Raw genomic sequence first — 23,046 nt, forward strand, 5'->3', positions numbered from 1 at the left:
ATCAGCTTGATAGTTTCTTATTTTAATTTTTTGACTTGTTTTGAGATGCTGAGTTCTGGTTCTTCTCTCATTGCTTCACAGCTGAATCCACTAGTGACTCTTCAATGATTTTCAGCCTTATTTTTTTGTATTTATAGGTTTTTGAAGCACTCAAAATTGGCTGATTAGATAAAACCACAATAACATGTGGTGCAACAAACAAAAAAACCTAAAGTAAGAATCTTACTTTCGCTGGAGTTTGAATATCTGAAATGTACTGCTTTGATGAAACAGCTTCATATTTTAGAACTGAAACAGCGAACTGTTTGCATGTTAAGTTATCCATTACTACAAAACAGAGACGCTTCTTAACTATTCGATTTTCATTCCATCCGTGTAATGCCAGAGACTTTTCAGTGGGTGGTGTTATCTCATATGTTTACAGAAAGCCTGGAAGTGATGTGAAACATTTTACTATTATCATTCCGATGAGGTTCACACCACCGAGCAGCATTTTCGTTTCCAAACTGTCCAACCCATAATTATCTGTCGTTCTGTTCTACGTTTAAATTGTGCCTGGAAAAGTTACATAACTAAAGAATGAAAAATGTTTTTGACACCGTTACTGGACAGCATTGTGCTGCAGGAGCTTCTAACTCTTCCGTGAGGAGCTCCAGACGTTTCCCGTTTCTGTCAGGTTACACTGAAGATGCCCTGAAACTGTAACTTTGCCTTGGAATTGAAGCCCAGGAGTAAAGGTCAAACATTAAAGCACGCCATGAACGCTTATTGTTGGGAGAGCAGGAGATAAATCTCTTTTCCACGGCACTGTCGTCGTCCTCTGCTCACCTCCCCGAGCTGAACCGAACACCCATTAACGTCCTGGAATTTGCTGACGACCGCAAAATGACGGATCTATTCCAGTCGATTGGAGACAGTTGCAACTAGCACCATCAATCTGATCACAAAGGCATATGAGGCAACTCTGGTGAGGCCATGACTCTTTAGTATCTGTCGGCATCGATGTTCTCGGTACTTTGCATAATCTGCCAGTTATTTCTCTCTTTATTGCTCAGGAGGCGCTCACTCTCGCAGCTCTGGTTTCCTTCAGGATAAAGTAAACATGTGAACGTCATATCGGTATCAATTGCACACGTTTATCAATTTGACGGTCTGTGAATCACTTTTAGAATTTCATCATCGAAATACATAAATAATTATTCTTGGCTCTTCTTTGTTGTAATGTAGAAGAGTGCAGGCAGTTTTATATGTTGTGATGCATGAGCTGCAGCTCTGGTTGTAGAACAGCTTTGTTGCGCAAAACAAATGTACTGGAAGTTAGTACCACCATTTTAAATGAAAATAACAGAAAACAGACGGGAGACTGTATCAAGAGGCTGGCGAGCAGGGAGCCACAGTAGTCCAGACAAGAACTGTGAAAAAAAAAAAGATTTGGGCAGAGTTACTGTTGATGAGGAAGCGTCTGATTTAACAGATGGTTTTGTGCAAACTTCGTGAATAGGTTGTGCATTACAAGCTTGGTGCAACAAATCAATTTACTTGAACACTCATACCAGATTCTTGGCAGTATGAGCTGGAACCGCTGTCGTATTTACTACTTTGGGATCTTTTCGAGGGTATTCACGGAAAAGCCTGTTGGTGCTGATTGGGAAGTGACTGTTGGATAAACAGAACGATGACGGACAATAAAACAAGCGGGGAGCTGAAAGAAGAGTTCAGTGTCACTGTGGTATCAAGGCCAAAAACTAAACAATGTTAAATAAGAAGAGAAAAGAAGCTTTTAGAGTGCAGTTCAGCGAGTACATTGATTACTTATTTTTGGAGTCAGATCTTTGAGACCACATCAATGAGCAGTCACTCTTGGAAAGGAAAGCAGTTCATTTGTGGATCAGTTTCTCTGTGCTTTGCAGCCATGTTGTTTTCAGGTTGTCCGTCATACTCATCGTCTCCTGAATGCAAATACTTTGTAGCTAAATTTAATTTTCATGCCCATCTTACGAAGATGAAGTGATGTGGTTAACTGTGATTAGGTTGACCGCACTGACTGGTCTATCAGCAGCAAAGCAACGGTAGTTTGTAAAACTGCAGATTATCTTGTTAAGTGAGGAAGTCCAAGATCAGGATTACTTACTCTGAGGTCTTTTTTAGATATATACAGATATGAGAGAGAAAGATGTCAGAATCCAGATATGTTGTGCAGAATCGAGCTAGTTGGGTTAAATGGTGATTGCAAATTGGATGTCCTGGATGGGTGTTTGTGTGCGATCTTATGGTTCTTTTACCATCTTTTGGGATCCTGGAAACAGGAAGTCAGACTGCACACACTGAAACACAATTTGTCAGTTCTTGTTTTATTAAAAACTTTTGTTTCAACTTGTCAAACTGCCCTGATGTTAAAAATTTTAGGTTTTATTTATATTTTCATGTTTATTGCCCTCCAATAAAAGTGTATTTAATTCAAAAGAATATTTTAAAAGTGTGTTTTATGCCTCCTTCCCATGATCGGGGTAATCTGAGGGTCGAAGTTGTTTCCTCTCAACAAGCATTTTCTCCTGTGTGGAATGCAGACATGTTATTGTATATCACTGGCCGCCATGCAAGACAAATAAGCCTCCGTTGAGCTGCCTGCATGCGTTGCCTCACAGCTTTGTGTGTTTCTGTGTCTGAGATATACCATTCGGTTTTTCCTCACAGTAAGAAGCGTTGTCAAAGCTCCCTCTGTGTAAAGGTGCATCTTCGTCCTCATTACCTTCCTGTTAACTCGCGTGTGCCGTTGTGAATTAGCATGTTTCATTACGAGTAAAAGCTGCTGTGCCACACTGATTCAGGGGTGGGCCTCTGTTTATAAGGTAATTAGAGTGCTTAAGGCTCACCCTGGATAACTGAGGTCAGACTGGTCCAGGTCTAGGTTTCACGGGGCCCCTGTAACCCGATATGCATCACTGGCTAAATGAAATAACCTTGAGGTGGGTCGAGACGGCAGGTGGCAAAACTGACTGTGTGATGTCCTGATCACTCTGAGCAAGTGCAGCGCTCGCCGACTGCTGCTTCTGAAATCAAATGTCAATCACAACGTGGCGGCGTCGCCTGTGCGTGTGTGTGTTTGTGTGAGCATGTGACTGCAGACGCTGCTCATTATTATTCTTTTACAAAAGTGTCATGAAGGCATTTGGGAAATCTGTCTGCCTTGTTCTGCCGTTCATGAATATGAATGAAATCCACATGTGTTTTGAATTTGTTTGCTGATTTGCATGAAGTGCACGAGCAAACAACAAGCTTGCAGAAGATTGTATTCTTAGTATTTGGTATGAAAAGTGCCACAAGGCTGTTGTGCGTCACCACACAGTGGGATCTCGTTTTGTACGCTTGAAGTGCTTCATCTCTCATTGCTCAAGTGTGATTTTTCTGTCTTGTTATTTTTAATGAAACATATCACGATCATTGACTGTCTCCGTGTGGTTCACTCCGGATCTGAGCACTCTGCTGCTCAGATAGTGTTAGGAGTTGAGGTGGATTGGTAAACAGCCTTTGGATAGTCAGTGTTATTGACACAGACACAGCACACTCAACACGGCCATGAATGATCTCCTACTTGAGCGATGTGTTTGCAGAAAATCAAATGAGCTTAAAGTTTGTTCCATCACGGAAAAACCTTGTAATGCCAGAGCTGCAGAGGACTTTATTGTCATATCAGTAACACACAGTAACGGTAACACAATGAGGAATAAAAAACTTCTAAAAGCAGACCCTTTGGCATCGTCATTGGTAAAGAAATAAAAAGATCATCAAAACAGTTCAAACAGGAAGTCCAATAAATATCATATAACATTCTAGTAATCATAACCTCAGTCTTAGTCCCAGTGCTTAAAATTCTTGTGGAGTAGTTGACGTGAAGAGGGAAAAGCTCTCCTCTGAGCATATCGGTGGTATTTAAACTGTATCGGTCTGCACATTGTAGTGGTTGGCTCCTTTTTGACACAGTGAGAAAACTCTGATCTTTGTTTTTCTTCCGTTAACTTCTCCTAACCACCACAATCCACAGAAACCCAAGATACGTTAATTATTAAGTCTGCAGTATTATAGACTGTAGTCATCCATGTTGAAACTCTACTCTGCCTTAAGGGTCTGCAGCAGGACAGGAGGACAGAAAGCTGTCTGCTCCCTGATTGGACAGCCCCATTTGCAATTATCCAATCAGATAGAGGAGTCAAGACCATGTCAAAATTCAAAACCGCAACTTCAGGGACTCACAGGCAGTTTTAAAGCTTCTTTTCACAAATGTAAATGTTTTTTACAGTCATGTAAATCCTTTTCTACACATTCACAAAGCACAATTTTTTTGTTCAGTTTTTTTTTTTTGGCAGCATGCCAAAATTTGATTTACAAATAAAAACTCTGAAATTTTGTGCAAATATTCATTTACAGATACAATATATTTATGGCATTATTTTGAGCCCATAGCTACTTTCTTCTTGGTATTTGGCCAGTATTTTAATCTGGAGTGGCACCCCGGTGGATTGAATGCTCGTGCAAATACATTGGAAAAATGGAAACAAACTTTTACAGTCACAACTTTTACGGTTACAACTTTTTGATGAACAATTTTAGTTTTGTGTACATAGTCTGTGCTGCTGTCACTGCATTTTAGGATCGCGTGCACATTGGAAATTAACCACTATATCATCCTAAATGACTTTTAACAGTTTGAGTTCTGCAAAGGGATGTGTGGGCCGTGTTTGCAGCTAAATCTATTTCCACAATGATGTAAGTGCAGCACATAGTTTAAGTGGTTTATTGTGTAATACTGTGCAATAGTATGCTAGCATTGATTAACTGTTTCATCTATCAGCGCTGTGATATACTCAAAGCCCAACCTGCCGTACTGTACTGCACATTAATGATGTGATGAGATGTTATTTTCGTGTGTCAGTGGTCCATCTGTAATAGACCTGACAGGATTCCCTCCTGGAAATAAATCACATGGGTTTGAGGTGATTTTATTGCCTTACTGCTCTGACCTTCGCTCAGGTATCCATCACTCTGTCTTTACCGTGCTTGTTGCTTTAACTTTAACATGGTCATATACTTTCATATTCAGTTTCTTGCTCGGTGTGACTGATTTCATCATGTCCATCACGTCCATGTGTCAAAGCATGGGAGGTGAAGAAAAGGACAACATAAAACATTTCTTATTCAAAATTAAATGAATGTGCCAAAAAAGAAAAATAACAGGCTTTTGCTGACCGTATTTTTCAGAGTGCTTCAATCTATAAAGTAGCCAAATGATACCATCATATTTTAAAGTTGATTATTTAATGAAATGAAGACAGGATAGAATATTATAACGTTAATGAACGTTTTCCTGAATGCTAATTTAATAAAGAAACGGTCACGCAAAAAATTGAAAGTAAACGCAGGTTTGGATCCACTTTCCATGGGATGCTGCTGCCTCTTTCATGATCTTTTGGAGATGGACAAAGATGTTTGTTTTCTCGTGATTGTTCAGCCATCCCTGGTTATTTTTTCAGGCTGGTTATTTGCTATAAGTGCCTTATGTCCTCATGAGGATGTTATTGAGACAAGAAACACTGGGTCACACAGGAAACCATGCTAAAACGAGTTCTCTGAGGATGCCCAAGTTACTTGTAGTCTATACCCTGCCTGAACAACACATCATGCAGAAGCTGGACGGAACAACGCTTTTGACATTTTCTTTTTGTAGAAAAGCAACATACAAATACCTCAGTGCTTAATCAATCATTTTCATTCATTAGCCTTTAAGTCAGCGATGTCAAACTCATTTTGATCAAACAGCCCAATGTAACTGTCATGTGACCCAGACAGTACAAAATGATATGCAAATATACTCAATACTAGTTGTTCAGGATGAGTTGCACTTAAAAAAAAAATAGATCCTTTAAAATTCTCATTTCTGAGAAATTTCTTTGCACAACAACTGTGAAATCCAATCTGTCTCGGTGTTTGTCTTGAGGCTAACGTGGATAAAAGTCTGCTGCTTCTCAGAAGACAAGATCACAAACTCACCTTTGCTTGTATGTTATTTTCATGGCTAAATCTCTGGCTGTGTTTATTTGCATGAACTCTTCTTGGTCAATATGAATAAATTCTTTCACACTCAGAGCTCAGAGTAGACCATTTTCATGAACAGCAAATTAAGTGATTAGACTGATGAATATTTAAACCAATGATATTAACCAATTCAAGTCAGCCAGTGGACCAATCTCATAATGCTTTGCACTGCAATGTTGACTGTTTGTGATGTGTTCATGTGATCCCACGCCCAAGACTGAAGAAGGATTCGTTAGCTGGACTAATCGAGCTTTTTGTGTTCATTTTACTCAAGATAATGATTATTGACCAGAATATGATCACGGTGAAACAATAATAAGGTTAAGAGCATCTTATCAAGATACCATGTGTAACACATCAATGTGCACAAAGCCATTGTAAAGCAGTCCAATATGAAATTTAAATACAGTTTGATAGGTTTATAAACAAAGTCACACCTGTCACTCAGTCACATCATAATTTCAATTAGATTGGGGGCAAGGTAATCAGGTTGCAGTGTTTACATGTTGCAGTTTCAGTCAGATCTGCATTCAATCAAATTACTTTTGGTTCATTTATCTGCAGCAGTCTTGGCAACAAGCATTGAAACCATCGATTGTTCAGCACTGGGTTATGCCTGATCTTTCGTAGATGAACTAAGAATAGCAGTTACTTCTGTTGAAAAGTTGCAGCTAATATTTTCTTAGTTATTTTCACACCTTGCATGGGACAAATTTAACTCTCTTGTAGGCCGGTTTCGATATGTTGCAGCATGTTTGACACCCTTTGTTGAAGCGTTTATTTTCTTTGCAATATTTCAAGACTGTTTAAAGCCTTACATAAGACACTAGCAGACACTTAAAAAGTAACACACTGTAGCTTTAAAAATACAATAACCAGATTGCCTCTATTTTTATGTACTTTATGTATTTTGCTAACAATGTGATTCAGTGGGTGCTGGCAAAGTTCAGCGATTTTAATATCTCAACAGATTTAAATGCGCAAGACGCCTCTTTATATATACAGTATAGTGATACAATTGCGAGGTGTTCACACAGTGTGTTTAGATGCAGCACAAGTGGCGAGCTCTCGCCCCGCTGAGAGGCCTCCCAAGTGGTGGTTGTTCCTCTCTGATAGCCACACCTGCCGGAGCAGCGGTGTTGAGTGTCAGCAAAGACTTCAAATGTGATTGTCGAGGGTTCATTTCCTTCAGGAGGGAGCTTGAAGAGCTCAGAGGAAAGTCCTCGTGGAGCCTCTTTAGGCAGTAAACGTTCAGTCATGTGAGCGAATGAGCACTTGGTTTCTGTAAATCCCGTCCACATTAACATGACTGTAAAAGCAGTGGACTGTAAATGGTAGACCCAATGGCATTGCAGGGACTCCGAGTTGATGATTTACTTTGTTTTACTGGGATCATGTTTCTGTGATGCAAAGTTTCTGACCCTTTTCAGATGTCTCATTCGATTTATGAATAAAATTGGACCCAAAAATTGGAAAATTTTTGCTTAAAATGTAGACATCCCTCGTTTCAGTGGTAGCGTCAAGATATTGTGCTCCAATTCTCTGATGGGCTGTTAAAGTGAGAGAGCTCAGAAATCAGTCTGCAGTGTCTCACTTTAAGTATCTACACATGGCATATTTTAACTTTCTTACTTTTCCACGTCATTAATTTGACTCACTCGCTCAACTATTGGCAAATATTTTCTACTATTGCCTCAGTTTCACTTCATACCCTGATGACTTTTTCTTTAGTCAACCATAAGATTTGCGTTTATGGATTTCCAACAATTCAGCTTTTAGAATTAACTTTCCTTCAAAATGAATGAACATTTCCATCATAAAGGTTTATAAAACATGTATCAGTGTTGCAATTTGCTATAACGGCTTTAATTACTTTATTAAAAAGAGCGGTTGCTGCTGAAATTCAAACCTCCAAATCCAAATTTTGGTATTTGGCAAATAATTTAGTTGGTTTTGGAACATGTAAAACTTGCTTGTATATTATAGTTGACCTGTTTTTTTTCCCGTTTCATTTCTGGTTCATTGTTGTGCGTTGTTGAAGGCAGAGCTCTTCACATTTTAAAATGGAATCTCTTTCCAAAGGTCAGACATAAATAACATCTGTATGTGTATATATAACAGAGTTATTCTTGTCCTCTTGATGTACCTAACGCTAATCCTCCAATACTAGTATGCTAACACACTTAACTTTGGTTGTAAACACGGTAGGGATTAGACTTTGGAAATATTTGCATTTTTAGCATCTTTGCCCTTAGTCGTGTGTCAAAATGAGTTATGACCCTGGTTGAGTTATTAATCTGATAAAACCACCACTGGCTGTTTATGAAGGCTTGGAGTGTCTTGGATATGTGAAGTAACCAGGGAATACTACAATCATCCTTTAAACTGCTTCTGAATAAAGTCTGTGAGGCATTACAGTGTAATCTTGTTCCGAAGCCTCTTATCAAATAGAGTGTGACAGCGCTGAATTACTTCATGGTGTGATCGATTTTTTTTTATTTTTTTTTAATCGTTCGCTGTTTGAAAGCAACACCTGGTACCACTTTTCCTTCGAACCGAGTACGCAAAAGGAATGAATAATAAGCCGTCATGGTGATAAAATATTACGCTGCTTGTTATCGTGGAGATGGCGTTAATAAAGCTTCACACAGACGAGGGTGGGAATGATGAAACGGAGAATGTGTAGCTGGAAAACCTCACTGCTCCTTTTTGTCTTGTGAAGCTGGTACCTTTCACCCACATCTGCACGAAGACACGCATCTCTAAGGGGCATGTATATTAAAAAAAGTTGAAGCCGAAGAGGAGAGGTTATGACAGCGAAATCGAAGATGACTGAGGACATTAGTTTGAAATGAGAGATTCAGGAAGACTCGTTTAAACTGGAAATGGAAAAATGCAACATCGTCAGCAGTTTCTGCTCAGTCAAGAAATTCAGCTGGAACTTAACAAATGAACGAGGACAAACGGGAAAATGTGATCTGCAGTTCTTGAGCAGATGTGCGTCTGTGTGTACTGTTGTTGTTCTGTAGACACAGAAATGAGATCACTGTGGACGACAAACAAGAGCCACAAAAATGTTGTTGAACCTTTGTTTTTAGACTAATAATACAGTGAGGTCCAAGTTAGAGTCAGGCAAGCAACAGTTAGGGCCAATCCCAATTCTACCCCTTACCCCTACCCCTATGATATGCGCGTTCACGAGGCTTAAGGGCTATCCCAATTCTCCTTTTTGAATAGGGGTAGGGGTAAGGGGAAGGGCTATTTCACCCCTTTCAGCGAAGTCTGCATCGATGCTCCCTATTCTCTATAGGGGTAGGCGGAGTTTCACATTGGCCAGAAAAAAACAACATGGCGCCCACCACGGAGTCGCACAAATGTAAGATTGCTTTCTGTATACTATTTAAAAAGCTATAAAAAGTGTATTTGCTTCACTGAATTTATAGATAAACTAGCGTGACAGTGTCCCAGTCATGGATTAACGTTTTAGCGCTGCGCAGCACCGTTTCCAATCGTGAATTTGTAACTTATGAAGAGCACTAATCACTGAATTAACGTCATCCTTTATCATGTTTTTAACGTAATATGTTAGACACAGGGACCCCCGATGAAACCCGACTGCTGATTCAGTTTAGAGCCGGGTTCCTCAATTAGCGGACCGCGGTCCACGACCGGACCGCGGCACACCTCGCTGCTGCCCCAGGGCAAATGTATGGAAAAAAAAAAAGAAAAAAAATCTTTCTTTAAACGCTCCATGTTCCGTGTGAGCACCGTTCTGCACCGCGCCGCTCTGCGCGTGTCCAGGCGTCGCACCGCACTGCTCGGCAGTCCTCGGTATCGCTGACCCCCCCCCACCCCCCTCTCCCACAGGGCGCTGAAGTCCGGACCCATGCTTGTATATAAAAAGCAAATGTGGACCTTCAAGATTTGTATTTGAGGACCCCTGGTTTAGAGGTTAAAAAGGAAGAAAAGTTTTTGAAATCAAATACAGCGCCAAAACACATTGGGAGTAAATTATATTATTCGTCTAAGCTATAATATGTCAGTAATAAAACGTGTTTATATAAACATATATGTATTACTTTAGGAAATTCATAAAAGAAAATGGCTTGGAAGGGGAAGTTACAGCCCAGCAAGCTTCAAAAAAGTGAGAGAACCTCAAAAAGAAATATAAGGTAAATAATAATACCATTTAAAAAAAAATAAAAGTAATTTCTAATGTAATTTCTATCATTTCTAATATCCATAATTTTTTGTTGTTATAGGAGTGCGGCGGGGCTTAAAGGGCCAAGGGGTATCCCAATTCATAGTGCTGCAAAGATAGCCCTAGCCCTCAGCCCTATTCTAAAAGGGGTAGGAGAGTGATAGGGGTAGGGCTAAGGGCTAAGAGGTAGGGGTAAGGGGTAGAATTGGGATTGGCCCTTACTTAATCATTGTCCATTTACTATCATTTTACACGCTCCGCCACTGTAGTTAGTGTCTGTGTGGCTGCTCCATTTTACAGGGGTCACGACTGTGTAGTCATCACAACATGCTACAATCTGTAAAGATTCAGAGTTCAGAGTAACGGCGCGCCTGAGCTGATCACAGTTGCCTATGAGTGAGGCAGGGTACACCCTGAACACATCGCCAGTCCTGTCTAGAATTTAACATCTACATTTTTGTGTGTGTGTGTGTGAAATCTGACTCACTAGTTGATGATAGCGATCAAACACTGTGCCCATTATTTGGAATTGTGTGACTTGTTATGTGAACGGTAAAATCTTTTGGCTTTGTCTTGTCTGCTTGATATTTACCAGAAAGAAATGTTGCAAGGGCTTCAAGTTTGTGTTGGGCCAGTGCATTCCTGAAGGTAAGACAAACTGTTTGGAAGCCTCTCGTGTTTTTGTGACTGTTTTGGGAATCTGGTGTTTATTGTCCTAATGGATTGTTTAAAGATAGAAAATGATTCTTCAGTTTCTACTTTTTACCCATGTAAATATGGAGATTATTCTGTGTGCTTTGTTCCGATTGCATTCATGGAAGTTTTTGATTTCTCTGTGAAGACTATGATGTGTGCGCCGGCGCCCCCTGCGAGCAGCAGTGCACTGACCATTTTGGCCGGGTGGTGTGCACCTGTTACCCCGGTTACCGCTACGACCGTGAGCGCCACAGAAATCGGGAGCAGCCCTACTGTCTGGGTAAGACTTGTGCCACACCACATCCAAATAATTCCTACTTTAAAACAACTGCATGCTTAAATGTTGGATATGTAATTCACTGAGACTGACAAGTTGCATATTGAAAACCTGCTCTTTTTTTTTTTTGTCTTCAGAAGAAGAAAAAAAAAATCCATCCAGCATCTTTCAGCACCTCTTCAGTACAGGATGTCAAAACGTTTTACACAATCTCAATATTGGCTTGGTCTGGCTCCAAAACAGAGTTTGGCAAAATGCCTTTCAAAATACTGCTGGATTCAAAATAATCTGCAGAGGAATGTGGAGGAATGCAAAACCCAACTTCCTTTTGTTTATTTGTTCATAATGCCACAGCAGTTCAGTGGAGTAAAGAGTAAATTTGACTGGTTGTAAATATGATGGGCAGTAAGGTGGTGCAGATACACACTCACTGTTTTCTTATAGCAAGAAACACCTGGTTGGAGTCTGTGCTGGGGCCATTTTGCTTGGAGTTTGTCTGCTTTTCCTGTGTCTGGCACTCGTGCATATTTCAACTGGTGTGTGTGTATGTGTGCGTGCGCATGTGCGTTTTCGTTTAGATATTTGTAGTTAAAACAGTCAGACATAGAGGGGCCATATTCAAAATGCAGAAGGTGCAGAAGAAACACTAGTAAAGCTTCACATTGATTTATTTCTATTGGATGAGGAGTCAAAGAGTCATTTGACTCGAGGACAAAATTAGTTGATACCAATAAAAAAAAAAAAAAAAAAAAACAGATTAAAAAACAAATTGATGATAAAGATTTTTCATTTCATTGAATCTTTAACCCTTTACAGTAAATTGGAGGCCTGAAATTTTGCTTTGAAAGCATCTCTGTATTTAAAAAGATGGTCTACTGTAATGTTTTTGTACTGGCATTATTTGCTTTTCTTTAAACTCTCATTTTGCTTTTCTGAAAGTTTTGATTATTACCTCTAAAAGTTAAATGATTTAAATGTGAACATATGTGCGTGGAAATAAATATATGATGAACTCTCTCAGATCTTTGATGTTCATTTGCTGATATCCACAGGTGTTAACCTTTATTTCACGTTGGATAATCTTGCGTGAAACTGCTGAAGTTGTCTGAAAATCTTTTTTTTTTAATGATATATCTTTTTTTCCAAACATGCAAAACAGAAACAAGCGTAAAATAAAAACATGAATCTCTCTTATTCAAAAAGTGTGACTAGATAAGTTCAACAGGTTATGTAATTGTTTTGAAAGTTGCCTATTAATATTTTATCACCTCTTGAAGTTAAATGTAATCATGAATATTCCTCTCAATATGTCTCTCAGTCAACTACATGAAGGTTTTAATTAGGGCCATTGGAGCAGTTGCTCAAAGCAAATCACTGCTGTCTGAGCGCTCTGTAGCCCCGAGTAGTGACTGGCAGGTGTTACATGGCAGTGAAGCATTGTAATAATAGGTAATTGGTTTAACAAGATGGTGAATATTTAATCCTTCAGCTGACTAATCATGCTCGTTTTTTAAACAGGCAATCACAAAAACAAATTTAAATCCCATCCACTGTAAAGGGAGTAAGTTTGGGTTCACGTTCATGACATATGGATAATCTCGACTGACATGTTGCTTGTTTGCTGTCTCCTTTCTCTCGCTGCAACTCACAGACATAGATGAATGTGCAGACAGGAATATAACTGTCTGCTCTCACATCTGCGTCAACTCCGTGGGGAGCTACAGGTGCGAGTGTGAGAAAGGCTATTTCCTGGAAGAAGATGGGAAAACATGCACCAAGGGGGAGAGAGGTGAGAACAGCGTTTTTACTGACATTTTCTCTTTCTTCCAGGGTGCATGTGACAGTGATGTGGAGCTGGTGGGGGCCACGTTTTGGTGTGTATGAGAGTGGGGAAAAAAGAGGAGGGAGCGCTTCAAAAACAGACACCTGGTAGTCATTAGACATCTCTTCCCTCTTGTGGATGTCAGAACAGTTCTGTCTCCCGAACACACCGCTGGCCCTTTGACTCCGGGTCTTCTCTGATTTGCTGAATGCAGTGGAGGAAAACATGAACGGTGCAGGCGATAAAAAGCTTTTTTTTTTTTTCCAATGAAGCAGTGAGAGGCTGTAGATTTGCCACTTCCTCCCATGAGTGTGTCTTCTATTACCGGCTATAACATTTCAGTGCAGGCCGGAGAGCGAGAAACCGTGATGCATGTCGCCGTGCTCCTGCTTTACGCCCTGCTGTGTGACGGCGGGGGGAAAAGGGGTCCAGACATTTGCCTCCATTAAATACATGCGTGGGTGAGAGGGATGCTTTATATTTGAAAGTCGAAAATCAATCCAGGAGAGCAGGTTTTTTTTTTTTTTTTTTTTTTCATTTTGTACTTGTGAACAAATCAGAAACTCTACTTTTTCACTTTTACTTCAGTCGTGAAGTTGAATTAGTAATATTACTCATACTAAAATAAATATTCACACAAGTATCTGTAGTTCTCCTTGACTAAAGAACGTGAGTACTAATAACCAACTCTGATGGAAACAAGAAAACCCCTCCACCTCCTGCCTGACATTTCTCATGAAGATGACCGAGCTGAAGTTGTGTGAGGAGGGGCCAGCGAGCCGCCTGCCAGCTTTAAGCTGTAGCAGGTGTTGCGGATGTCATCATGGCCGTGAGATCCGCGGACTGCTTTCATGTTGTGGTAGTTTTAGGAGCAGCTCAGCCAAAGCTGATCTTTCACCTCTTGTTGTTGTAAGCCCGCCCTCCCCGAAAATGACAACAATCAAAATTTGTTTAATGAACATCTCAGTCTTTTCAAATAGTTCCAGAAGTCTCTTTTTGACATATTGGATGCATTTAGAAACAAATGTGTTTGTTGCCTTTCTCTGAAAATTATTGTCGGTGGGGTTTGAGGATAAAAGGGATGTTGAACTGGAAATGTGTTACGAAACTGACTTGTGAATCAGCCAGTAGTGGGAATTTGCACTTTTCCAGAATGCTTGGCTTATTGGGCAACAGCTTCTCTTCATTCGAGTGAAGTCGGTCGCCAAAAACTCTCTTTTGGCTGTGCGCAGTTGGCCTTCAATGTTTTATTCACTCATTCACGAAACAGTCTGTTTGCTCACTTTGTTCCAATAAAGTCATTAAAGTATCCTAAAGCTGAGAGACAAAGAGACAAATTGGTAATTTTATCACTCATAATCACACTTCAATTTTGATCTTGTGATGCTGGGGAGACTGCTATAATGTGGCATGACTGCAATGGCAATTTTGTTTTACATGACTTTTTATTTAGTAGAATAGCCTAAACATACTTGAAAGCCTTTTCTTGTATGAACAGAAACACTAAATAAGTGATGATTGTTTTTTGTTGTTGCCGAGGGTTTTCCTCTTAGTTCATGTGGCATATCTGTCTGTTTTCACTGTTTCCCAGCAGTGCATCTCTTTGAGAAGTCTGATAACGTGATGAATGCTGGAACCTGCTCTGCCACCTGTGATGATTTCCACCAGATCAAGATGTCCGTCCTGCAGCTTAAACAGAAGGTAAAAAAATATAATAAAAGGAGAAAGCAGATGCCTCCATACATTTGAAAATGCTTCCAGGAGCATATTTCTTACAGTCCCACCTCATGGTGGAATTATAAGAACACAGACAGACAGAAGCAATCAGATGTGAATAGAAAACAAACATTTTTATTGGTAAATAATATGTAGATATGCTTTGCATAGAAACTTGGTAATGATAGAAACACCAGACCATACACCACTGCACCATTTGGTCAGTGCAACTCCTGACGCAAAAACTGCCCCATTAAGACATTTGTTGCAATCTGGAAACATTAGATTTTTCTAATTATTTAGTTATTCTGTCCCAGAAGACAGAATTTTATTACATTGTCCTATTGTGCCTCATGTATTTTTAGAGTGCTGTGATAAACTAGCAACTAAACTGTCAAAAAAGAAAAAAAAAAAAAAAAAGGATTTCAGCACTCAGAAAAACAAAGTTGCCAAAACAATGCAAGCGTGCAACAGATACAAGTTGCCACTGGATGGAAATACCTCCAGAAGAGTTCACTTTCTTTGACACCACACTTCATTTCCAGGGAATTCTTCTGCCTGTGTTTATAACTTCAGTGTAAAGACATGCATTGATATAAAAACACAGAAAGGTCATGCAGAATCTGCATGAAAAGGCATCATAAGCAAGCAGATATACTTTCTATGTGATGACAATAATAATTATTGCATTTTACTGCCCTGCAAAGACTTAATTTCCAACAACATGCAGTGTTTTGCCCACTTTTTGGAGATACTTTACAGCATTTTATTCTCTAATAATAAAAAAGCTTCTACTCCAAGGAGATTTCTGTCTCCGTATGTGTAAATCGTTGGTCGGTGTGTGCAAAACTCACATTTCCCTCTGTGTAATTGCATGCATCTGAGCCTATCTATGCACATGTCTGTCAACAGTGGCACTCAACATCTGTCACTGTAACAATGATGAATTACTTCCAGCTGTGTGGTCCAGGTGTTTCCACATCTCTACTCCACATACTTTGTATGTCTGTTAAAATCCAAGTGGAAATGCTGTCTCTGCTGCTGACGGGCACAAACTAGCTACACGTCAGGATTGAGCTCAGTGTTAATCCAATCACCTCACAACAGCAACAAAAAAATTGTGGTTCGAGTCCGAGCTTGGGACTTTTCAGTGTGACTTTTTCGTTTTCAGGACTGAAAGTTTCTCCCACGGTCTAGAAACATACATTTAGTATTAATTGGTGAAACTAAAATTTCTCTTCCGTTAGCCTCAGTCAGCTGGGGATATCATGCTGCCCCGACAACATACAGTGATATAGAAGATGGAAGAAAAGACGTACAGCGCATGAGAAAAGCATATTCTCATATGATCACATTACAGCGAGGTCAGAGGTTGAAATGAGGACCGTCTTAAGAGAAAACACCTGTTTCCAAGGTCACAGGCTGCAACCTTTGATAATTCTTACTGATCAGCAGGTGAACGACAGCCTTGTAGTGTGTGTGTGTGTGTGTGTCTGAGTGTCTGTGTGTGTATGTGTGTATGTGTGTGTGCCTACAGACATATGCTTCAACATCTATTGCTGGCCCTTGCAGCAGTGAGTGTTTCCTACTGGGATTTCCAGAACCACATGATGTTATACAGAAGATCAGAGATAACTTTTTTTTTCTCCCAAGGATGCCACTTAGCATGCAGAGCAGCAGTCCTCCTGCTCGTGTTGAATAATGCAGAGGGCTAGCCTGGACCTCCATCTGGCCTGCTTACAGCGCGCGCTGTGGCGCAGATAAAGGATCAGTTTTCATCTCTGGCAGGGTACATAACTTAAGCATAATTTCACTTGATGGTAGCCGACTGGCGTGTCATTTTCCTGTCCTGCTTGACAATGGGGACCTTTATGTGTTTTTTTCTTTTTTGGATGTAATCAATTGAAACAAACTGAAGTTTGAAGACATTTCCAAATGAAAGTGAGAGTGGGTTGACTTTAATGCACTTGATTTGTCTTGTTCTTGTTCATTCAGACTTTTTATTCCTTTTTTTGTTTAAGATGGCGTTGTTGTCGAACAGCGCTGACGTCCCTGAGCAGATGACGAGTGATAAAATCCTGACGCCTCCCTTATATTTACAAGGCCCTCCAGGTTCTCCTGGGCTTCCAGGTAATAATTATCACAAAACAATATGTTGCATTATGTTCATGTTATGTATAAAACATCGAGCTACGGCCATGTCAAGCTGCTGGCAGAGATGTTGGCCAACAAGTGGAAATTTTAGCAGAACATGGTAAACTGCTCAGTGTGCTGCTGTTAAATAACTTCTAGAAAAGTTGTGCTGTGGTACTTTGACTCTATGCTGTAAAATCAAAGCACTGGAAGATTTCAAATTCAGACTCTATATGATATGAAAAATCTTAACAGTTTACAGGAGGAAACATGTCTTCATCTGTACCAAATATCTGTTTTTTGTTTTGTTTTTTTTTTTGTTTTTTTTTTTGCCATTTCAGTGAAAACTACAAATTTCCAGCTTGATGCTTCGCTTGAAAAAAATGTTAATAAATCAGGAGTCATAATGTGATAAACAGAACTATCTCGGGATCTGTCTCAAAACGTTCCAATTGTCTAATCCAATTTGACATATTTCATTCTAGATCTACCTGCCTGAGCAGCATCTCTAGAGCCTCCGACCTCAATAACAGAGGTTTTTAATCAAGCTTGTAAATTGAATCTGTTGTCATTCCTGCAGTCATCTTTACACAGCTGATGCCAGATTGCTTGATTATAGGAGATCCAGGACCAGAGGGTCCTCCAGGACTCACGGGAATGCTGGGACCGCCCGGCCCGCCTGGCCCCAGAGGCTTGATGGGCCCAATTGGACCCACGCCAGACCTGTATCACATCAAACGGGGCCCTCGGGGACCTGTGGTCAGTCATATCTCTCGTATTATCAATGCATGCAATCAAATCTATCTTTTAACAGTACAAACCTTCTACAAGCACGTTCATTCCAGATCAGTTTCCAGCTCTGGCAGCTCATGCTTCTTGTTTATGACCTTTGTTTTGCTGATTCATCGTGTCCTGACTGTGACCCACACAGTATCGCCATCTCTGGCTGCATTTTCCTCTGCTTCAGATCCACCATTCCTTTTTTTCTGCTTGACTAAATGCTAAACAGAAAAAAACCTGGCTACACTCTCTTTATTCAGTGTTACAGATTTCATGGAATTCTGGGTTTTCCTCACTGAAATCATTCAGATAATTTAGCAATCTTGCATCGTGACTCGGGCCCCAAGAGAAACAAAAAAATATATCCTGTCACGCAGCCTCTTAAAGGCCCACACGTCTGCAAGGTGAAAAAACGGATGACACATGGTCAGAGCAAAAACAACAGAGAGGACCGAATCCATTTACAGCTTTAGATGTTTTCTTTGGCCGGCTGGTCTTTTTGTGTTGCACTCAGTCTCGCCTGAGCCTTAAGACGTCGGATCGGAGTCAAGAATGTGCAGGATGTAGCCATCGAGGCATAATTCCACTTTATAGAGCCCTCATGTTTTTGTAATTTTTGTTATTGATAAATCAGACCATCAACACCTGCAGTCACTCATATCACAAGCTGCTGGAAGCCAAACCAAGATGTCAGGGACCATGTTTGTTCAGCAGAAAGTGATACATTGCTTTGTGTGTATGTGTGTGTATTTGTTTTGTTACCTCTCGAGGATCTTTTCCGGTATCAATATTTTAGATTTCAGCTTTTTAGGACCATTTGGACAGAAGTCCTGGCTAAGGTTACGAGCAGGACGTGATGCAATACAGGGAGGTGGGAAGTACAGTATACTGGATGTAGGAGGGGATAAAATACCCTCAATGTGTCCTTGATCCATTCATCAAGCCATTTTCATTTTTTTTTTTTTGTCTTCAACATGCAGGAGCACGACATTCCTGGACTTCAATCACACAGCAACACCCACTCTCAAATACATGTCTTAGAAGTGTGGGAGGAAAGTAGAATACCCACAGAAAATCTCTGCAAACATGGAGAAAAAATGCAAACCAAACAGCAAAAAAAAAAAAAAAAAAAAAACCTTGAACAGACTCAACGCTTTATCAGTCGGTTGAAGCATGAAGTCTATCCCCCTCCTAATAGTGATGAGAGCTACTTCCCCAAAAGCATTTATTTGAAACTCTAATATGTGTTTTAATAAAATTAATTGTTTTTTAACAGCATGAAAGACACTAAATCTGTCCACTTTGACACTGGGGATCGAATCGCAGCCGCATATAAACAGTGTTCATCTGTTACAGTCTGAGTTCACTGAGTTTCTGTTACAGTGCTGAAACATGCAAACTTCTTGCAGACAGCTCAGAAAAACTCTGTCTGTGAGACAGTAGCACCGATCACCCCTCGCTGTGTCGACCTTAATGCAGTGGCATATCTACCTGCATCTGATCTGCTTGTCAACATTTGCAGGATTAAAGAAAGGTGACTCAAATCTTTCAAAACTGGACATGTATGAACTGTGGTTTTTAATTTACAGGGTCCTCCCGGTGCACCAGGAAAAGATGGCTTAAAGGTGAGGCCGATTCGTATTTTATCCCCTGGCATTGTCTCTTTTGTTTCTTTTAAAATGTAGCCTTCCTCTGAAGAGGCAATAAGTCTTGACAGGAATAGACCAAATTTCCCCTCAGGCAGCAGGAGGAGTTTTACTCTTGGCCCGTTGCATCCTACTTTAAAGGAAACAAATTTAAGTTGGCACAAAAAAAGGCAAAAATTACCAAGTCAACAAACAGACTTGCCGAAAAAAAAAAAAAACACTGTAAGGAACTTGTTCTGAAATTCATATATCAATGTGGGAAAAGCTGAAACCAGGTGCCAGAGAACTTGCAAAAACTCAGCCTGGTGCAAGGGTTTGTCTTGATACGGAAAGAAAAAAAAAGGATTACAACCACAAGCTGCTACAAGTTCAGGAAGCTAAACTGGACTGAACTGAGCAACAGTTCACACAGTTTTGATGGAATATCAACTCTAGAGGGGCCGTGTTCTTTGGTACATTTTTTTAGCTGTGTTTGAACGATCGAAAGCTGGCAGAATCTTAGGATTACATATTATATCAGAGGATTACAGTTTATTTTAACTGAGGTCAGCTCGGTTCATCCTGAGTGATCAACACAGAGCCAGCGCCTCCTCAACTACTGGGATATGAAGTGGCAGCGTTTTCCCAAACATCGGTATGAAAACTCCCATCCCTCTGGGCTATGACAGTTATATGGAAAATCACATGGCTTATTCTTTGAGGAGTGTCTCAACATTGGTCGGTGGTAGGTGGTAACGATTTTTCAAAGGGGCAGCTGGAAAGTTTTTTTTTTTCCTTTCCTCTGCTTCGCCTCGCTGGAAAGCCTCAAGCCAAGCACTGAAAGGGAGGATGGTCACTTCAGATTAAGAAAAGGCACAATGCAAATTCCACACCGGTTATGGCTTTCATTTTTCACTTTTGGATATATTTCCCTTCTCGTTGTTTATGATTTGGGGAGACAGTTATTTAAAGGCCGTCTAAGGTCAGCGCGAAAACAGCCCAGATGGTCATTCTGGCCTCGTCTGAGTGCAGCGAGGCTGCTCACTTTCACATGGAGCGTCCACATCTGACCTCCCAGAACAAGCTGGCGAACTGCTGTTTTGAGACCTTCAAGTAAAACAAAAAGTATCAACATTGTTTGAGGGGTATTTTCTTCAGAGGTTGGCTCCAAAGCAACAGCCTACTGAAGTAAACATGAACTTCCTGTCAATCTCTGCTTTGACCCCCGCCTGTGATAAGTGCAGCAGGTCGGCGGGGGCAGCCGGTGAGGTAAGGCCTCCTTACTTTCAACGTGAACTTGAGGGTTTCTGCTCCGGCAGGATGTCAGAATCAATTTGCTCTGAAAGCAGACAGCTGACGTGGTGGAGGTAGATAATGTGCTGCAAATATTCAGACATTATCGGGAATTAAAAGAGCATGTGTAATAATTTAGAAGCTATGAAATATTGTTGTTTTGCATGGGCTCTCTGATCGCAGACTTACGCCGGTGTTTGCTTAGCCTTCGAACCCAACGTATGGAACGACTTAGGTGCATCTGCCTTATTGACACAGTACCTTGGTGCTCTTTCAGTACAGCTGGGATGTTTGCGCGGCTAGATTGAAGGGTGATGGTAATCTGTCTCTCCGAGTAACAAATCCAAACCATCTGCCAAAACACTCACAGCCCCAGTGTGACCCTGAGCCCGGCTAACCACCGCAGTAGTCGGATCAATGCGCGTCTGCAACTGGATTGTAATCAACCGGCTGCTGCCGTGACGCTCCGCAGTCCAGATGAAGTGCACGGCGCCACACGCATGATTCCGCTCCATCAAGAAACAGTGATGCATGGTCATAATTTAAACATGTTTATATTGACACAATTAGGATTCAAGTTTGAAACAGCATCAGTGCATGAGCTTTACCCTGTACCGCTGTAGCGGGGATTGAAGTAGTTAACCTTTTCTCTTTTACACAATGTCCTCTGTTGCAGCCAAAACACCTGGAATTTCCCCACAATTGGACTAATAAAGGAATATCTCAAATAATCTAATTCTCCGCAAATAATTTTCATTGTAAATATCAACTTTAGTTCAAAATTAGTATAACATTATGCTGTAATTGAGTCTTTTCATCCTTTGAAACTAAAAAAAAAATTATAGTCTCAAAGGCAGTTATGTTGAATTTTAAATTTTGATGTTCAACTTAAATATTTTTTTCCTTTTAGCATCTGTTCCAGCTCAGTCATCACAAATAAGGAAACACAATGAAATGAAAAAAAAAGTGGTATTGAAGGCCAAATTGTGCCAACGTAGCACAAGTGCAACTCAATTTACTTTTTAATCCATGAGGTATTGGTGGTTTTTCTCATCCTGGACTCTGTTTTCTCCTCTCAAAGCGCCTACAGAAGTCTGCTAAGCAGCAAATGATGAAGTTTTCTCATGCTTTTGTTCTCCCTGCTGTAATTCATCTTAGCTAAATATTTGTTTTTCTTGCCTCAGGGGGATCGAGGAGCTCCTGGCCCTGCTGGACCACCAGTAAGACTCAAACTATCTGTTCTGATGCTGCACTGCTTTAACCTGTTGCTATTATCCAGCGCTATAAAGGTAAACTAAAGCATGGCTAAAGAAAACAACAGACCTCTGTTGACTCTGAACATTAAATGTGGACTATTAATAATATTATCATACTGGAGCTGAATAGTATCTTGTACAGAATAAGCATCGTTGTCTTGAGTAAACGATGATTTTGGTAAAGTTAACAGATCTTGACAGAAACCTCCGTGAAAGAGTTCTGGTCAACAAGTATGAACTCATCTGAATGAATGCAAAAAATGCTGAAACAATGTCATCATTCCACCGTTTCCAGGAGCCATTCTTCTTCCTCGAATGCTCAGAATTAATCATCACTTTGTTCCTCGCCCCCAGGGCCCGCCGGGCTCCTTCGATTTCCTGCTCCTGCTGATGGCGGATCTCCGTAACGACATCGCCGACCTGCAGAGCAGAGTGTACGGTCGGCCCATACACTCTCCGGAGGAAGACTTCCCCTCGGCCCCCGACAGCTGGAGGGAGAGCCAGGACGGCGTGGACGCGGGCTCAGGCGAGGACGACAGGGAGCCTCCACCTCGAACGGGCGGAGGGCCAAAGAGGGGCAGGAAGAGGAAACCGGTGCGAGACAGAACGGACTGAACAGGGAATCAGAAGGGCGCGTCGAATACTTTGTCAGGTGTAAATATTAAAGTGGTATGCCTCTTTATTTAACTGTTAATGTAAAGTATGCAGTTTGATCACAGATGTTTATTTTTATATGATATTGCAGACTGTGTTTTGCAATTTTTCCACAAAAAAAATGAGCAGTTTGTGCTGCTGGCACATTTAATTGTATATTTTCAGACACATATTGCCCTTTCACAGCATTAAACAAGTCTCTGGTGAAAGCTTTTTTTTTTTTTTCTCATTACTTCATAGCATCATTATTGTATTTTCAATATTAACCGTATGGAGAAATCATCCACTCAGTATGTGAACCGTGAATAAATTAACATGAAATTAGAAAATTAGAGCAGCATGCATGTGGGATTAGACTGTTTAAACATGATGCGTTGACTCGAACGCAATCAATAACACACCACTCCACACTGGTTTTCATTTGCCATGCCAGCAAGGCATTGATTAGAAGGAAGAAGCTTCTTCAGTTTTTTTCTCCATAATCACTGAAATCATCTCATCAA

At 40.5% G+C, this 23,046-nt stretch overlaps 1 protein-coding gene across 2 annotated transcripts in view; it reads left to right on the top strand.

Annotated features, from left to right (window-relative positions):
- ccbe1 (collagen and calcium binding EGF domains 1) overlaps nucleotides 1–22,735 on the top strand; it is a 40,712-nt gene extending 17,977 nt beyond the window's left edge. The window contains exons 3-11 of one of the 2 annotated variants that reach the window (XM_030084953.1): nucleotides 10,887–10,939; nucleotides 11,133–11,267; nucleotides 12,916–13,053; nucleotides 14,678–14,787; nucleotides 16,824–16,932; nucleotides 17,555–17,694; nucleotides 19,305–19,340; nucleotides 21,818–21,853; nucleotides 22,244–22,735. In XM_030084953.1, the coding sequence (XP_029940813.1) occupies nucleotides 10,887–10,939; nucleotides 11,133–11,267; nucleotides 12,916–13,053; nucleotides 14,678–14,787; nucleotides 16,824–16,932; nucleotides 17,555–17,694; nucleotides 19,305–19,340; nucleotides 21,818–21,853; nucleotides 22,244–22,504 (1,018 nt within the window). In that variant the 3' untranslated portion in view covers nucleotides 22,505–22,735. The remainder of the gene's footprint in view (nucleotides 1–10,886; nucleotides 10,940–11,132; nucleotides 11,268–12,915; nucleotides 13,054–14,677; nucleotides 14,788–16,823; nucleotides 16,933–17,554; nucleotides 17,695–19,304; nucleotides 19,341–21,817; nucleotides 21,854–22,243) is intronic. The other variant, XM_030084954.1, reaches the window with a different exon arrangement.
- The last annotated feature ends 311 nt before the right edge of the window (nucleotides 22,736–23,046 follow it).

Source organism: Salarias fasciatus (genome assembly GCF_902148845.1).
Source record: "Salarias fasciatus chromosome 7 unlocalized genomic scaffold, fSalaFa1.1 super_scaffold_4, whole genome shotgun sequence".
NCBI classification, from domain to species: domain Eukaryota; kingdom Metazoa; phylum Chordata; class Actinopteri; order Blenniiformes; family Blenniidae; genus Salarias; species Salarias fasciatus.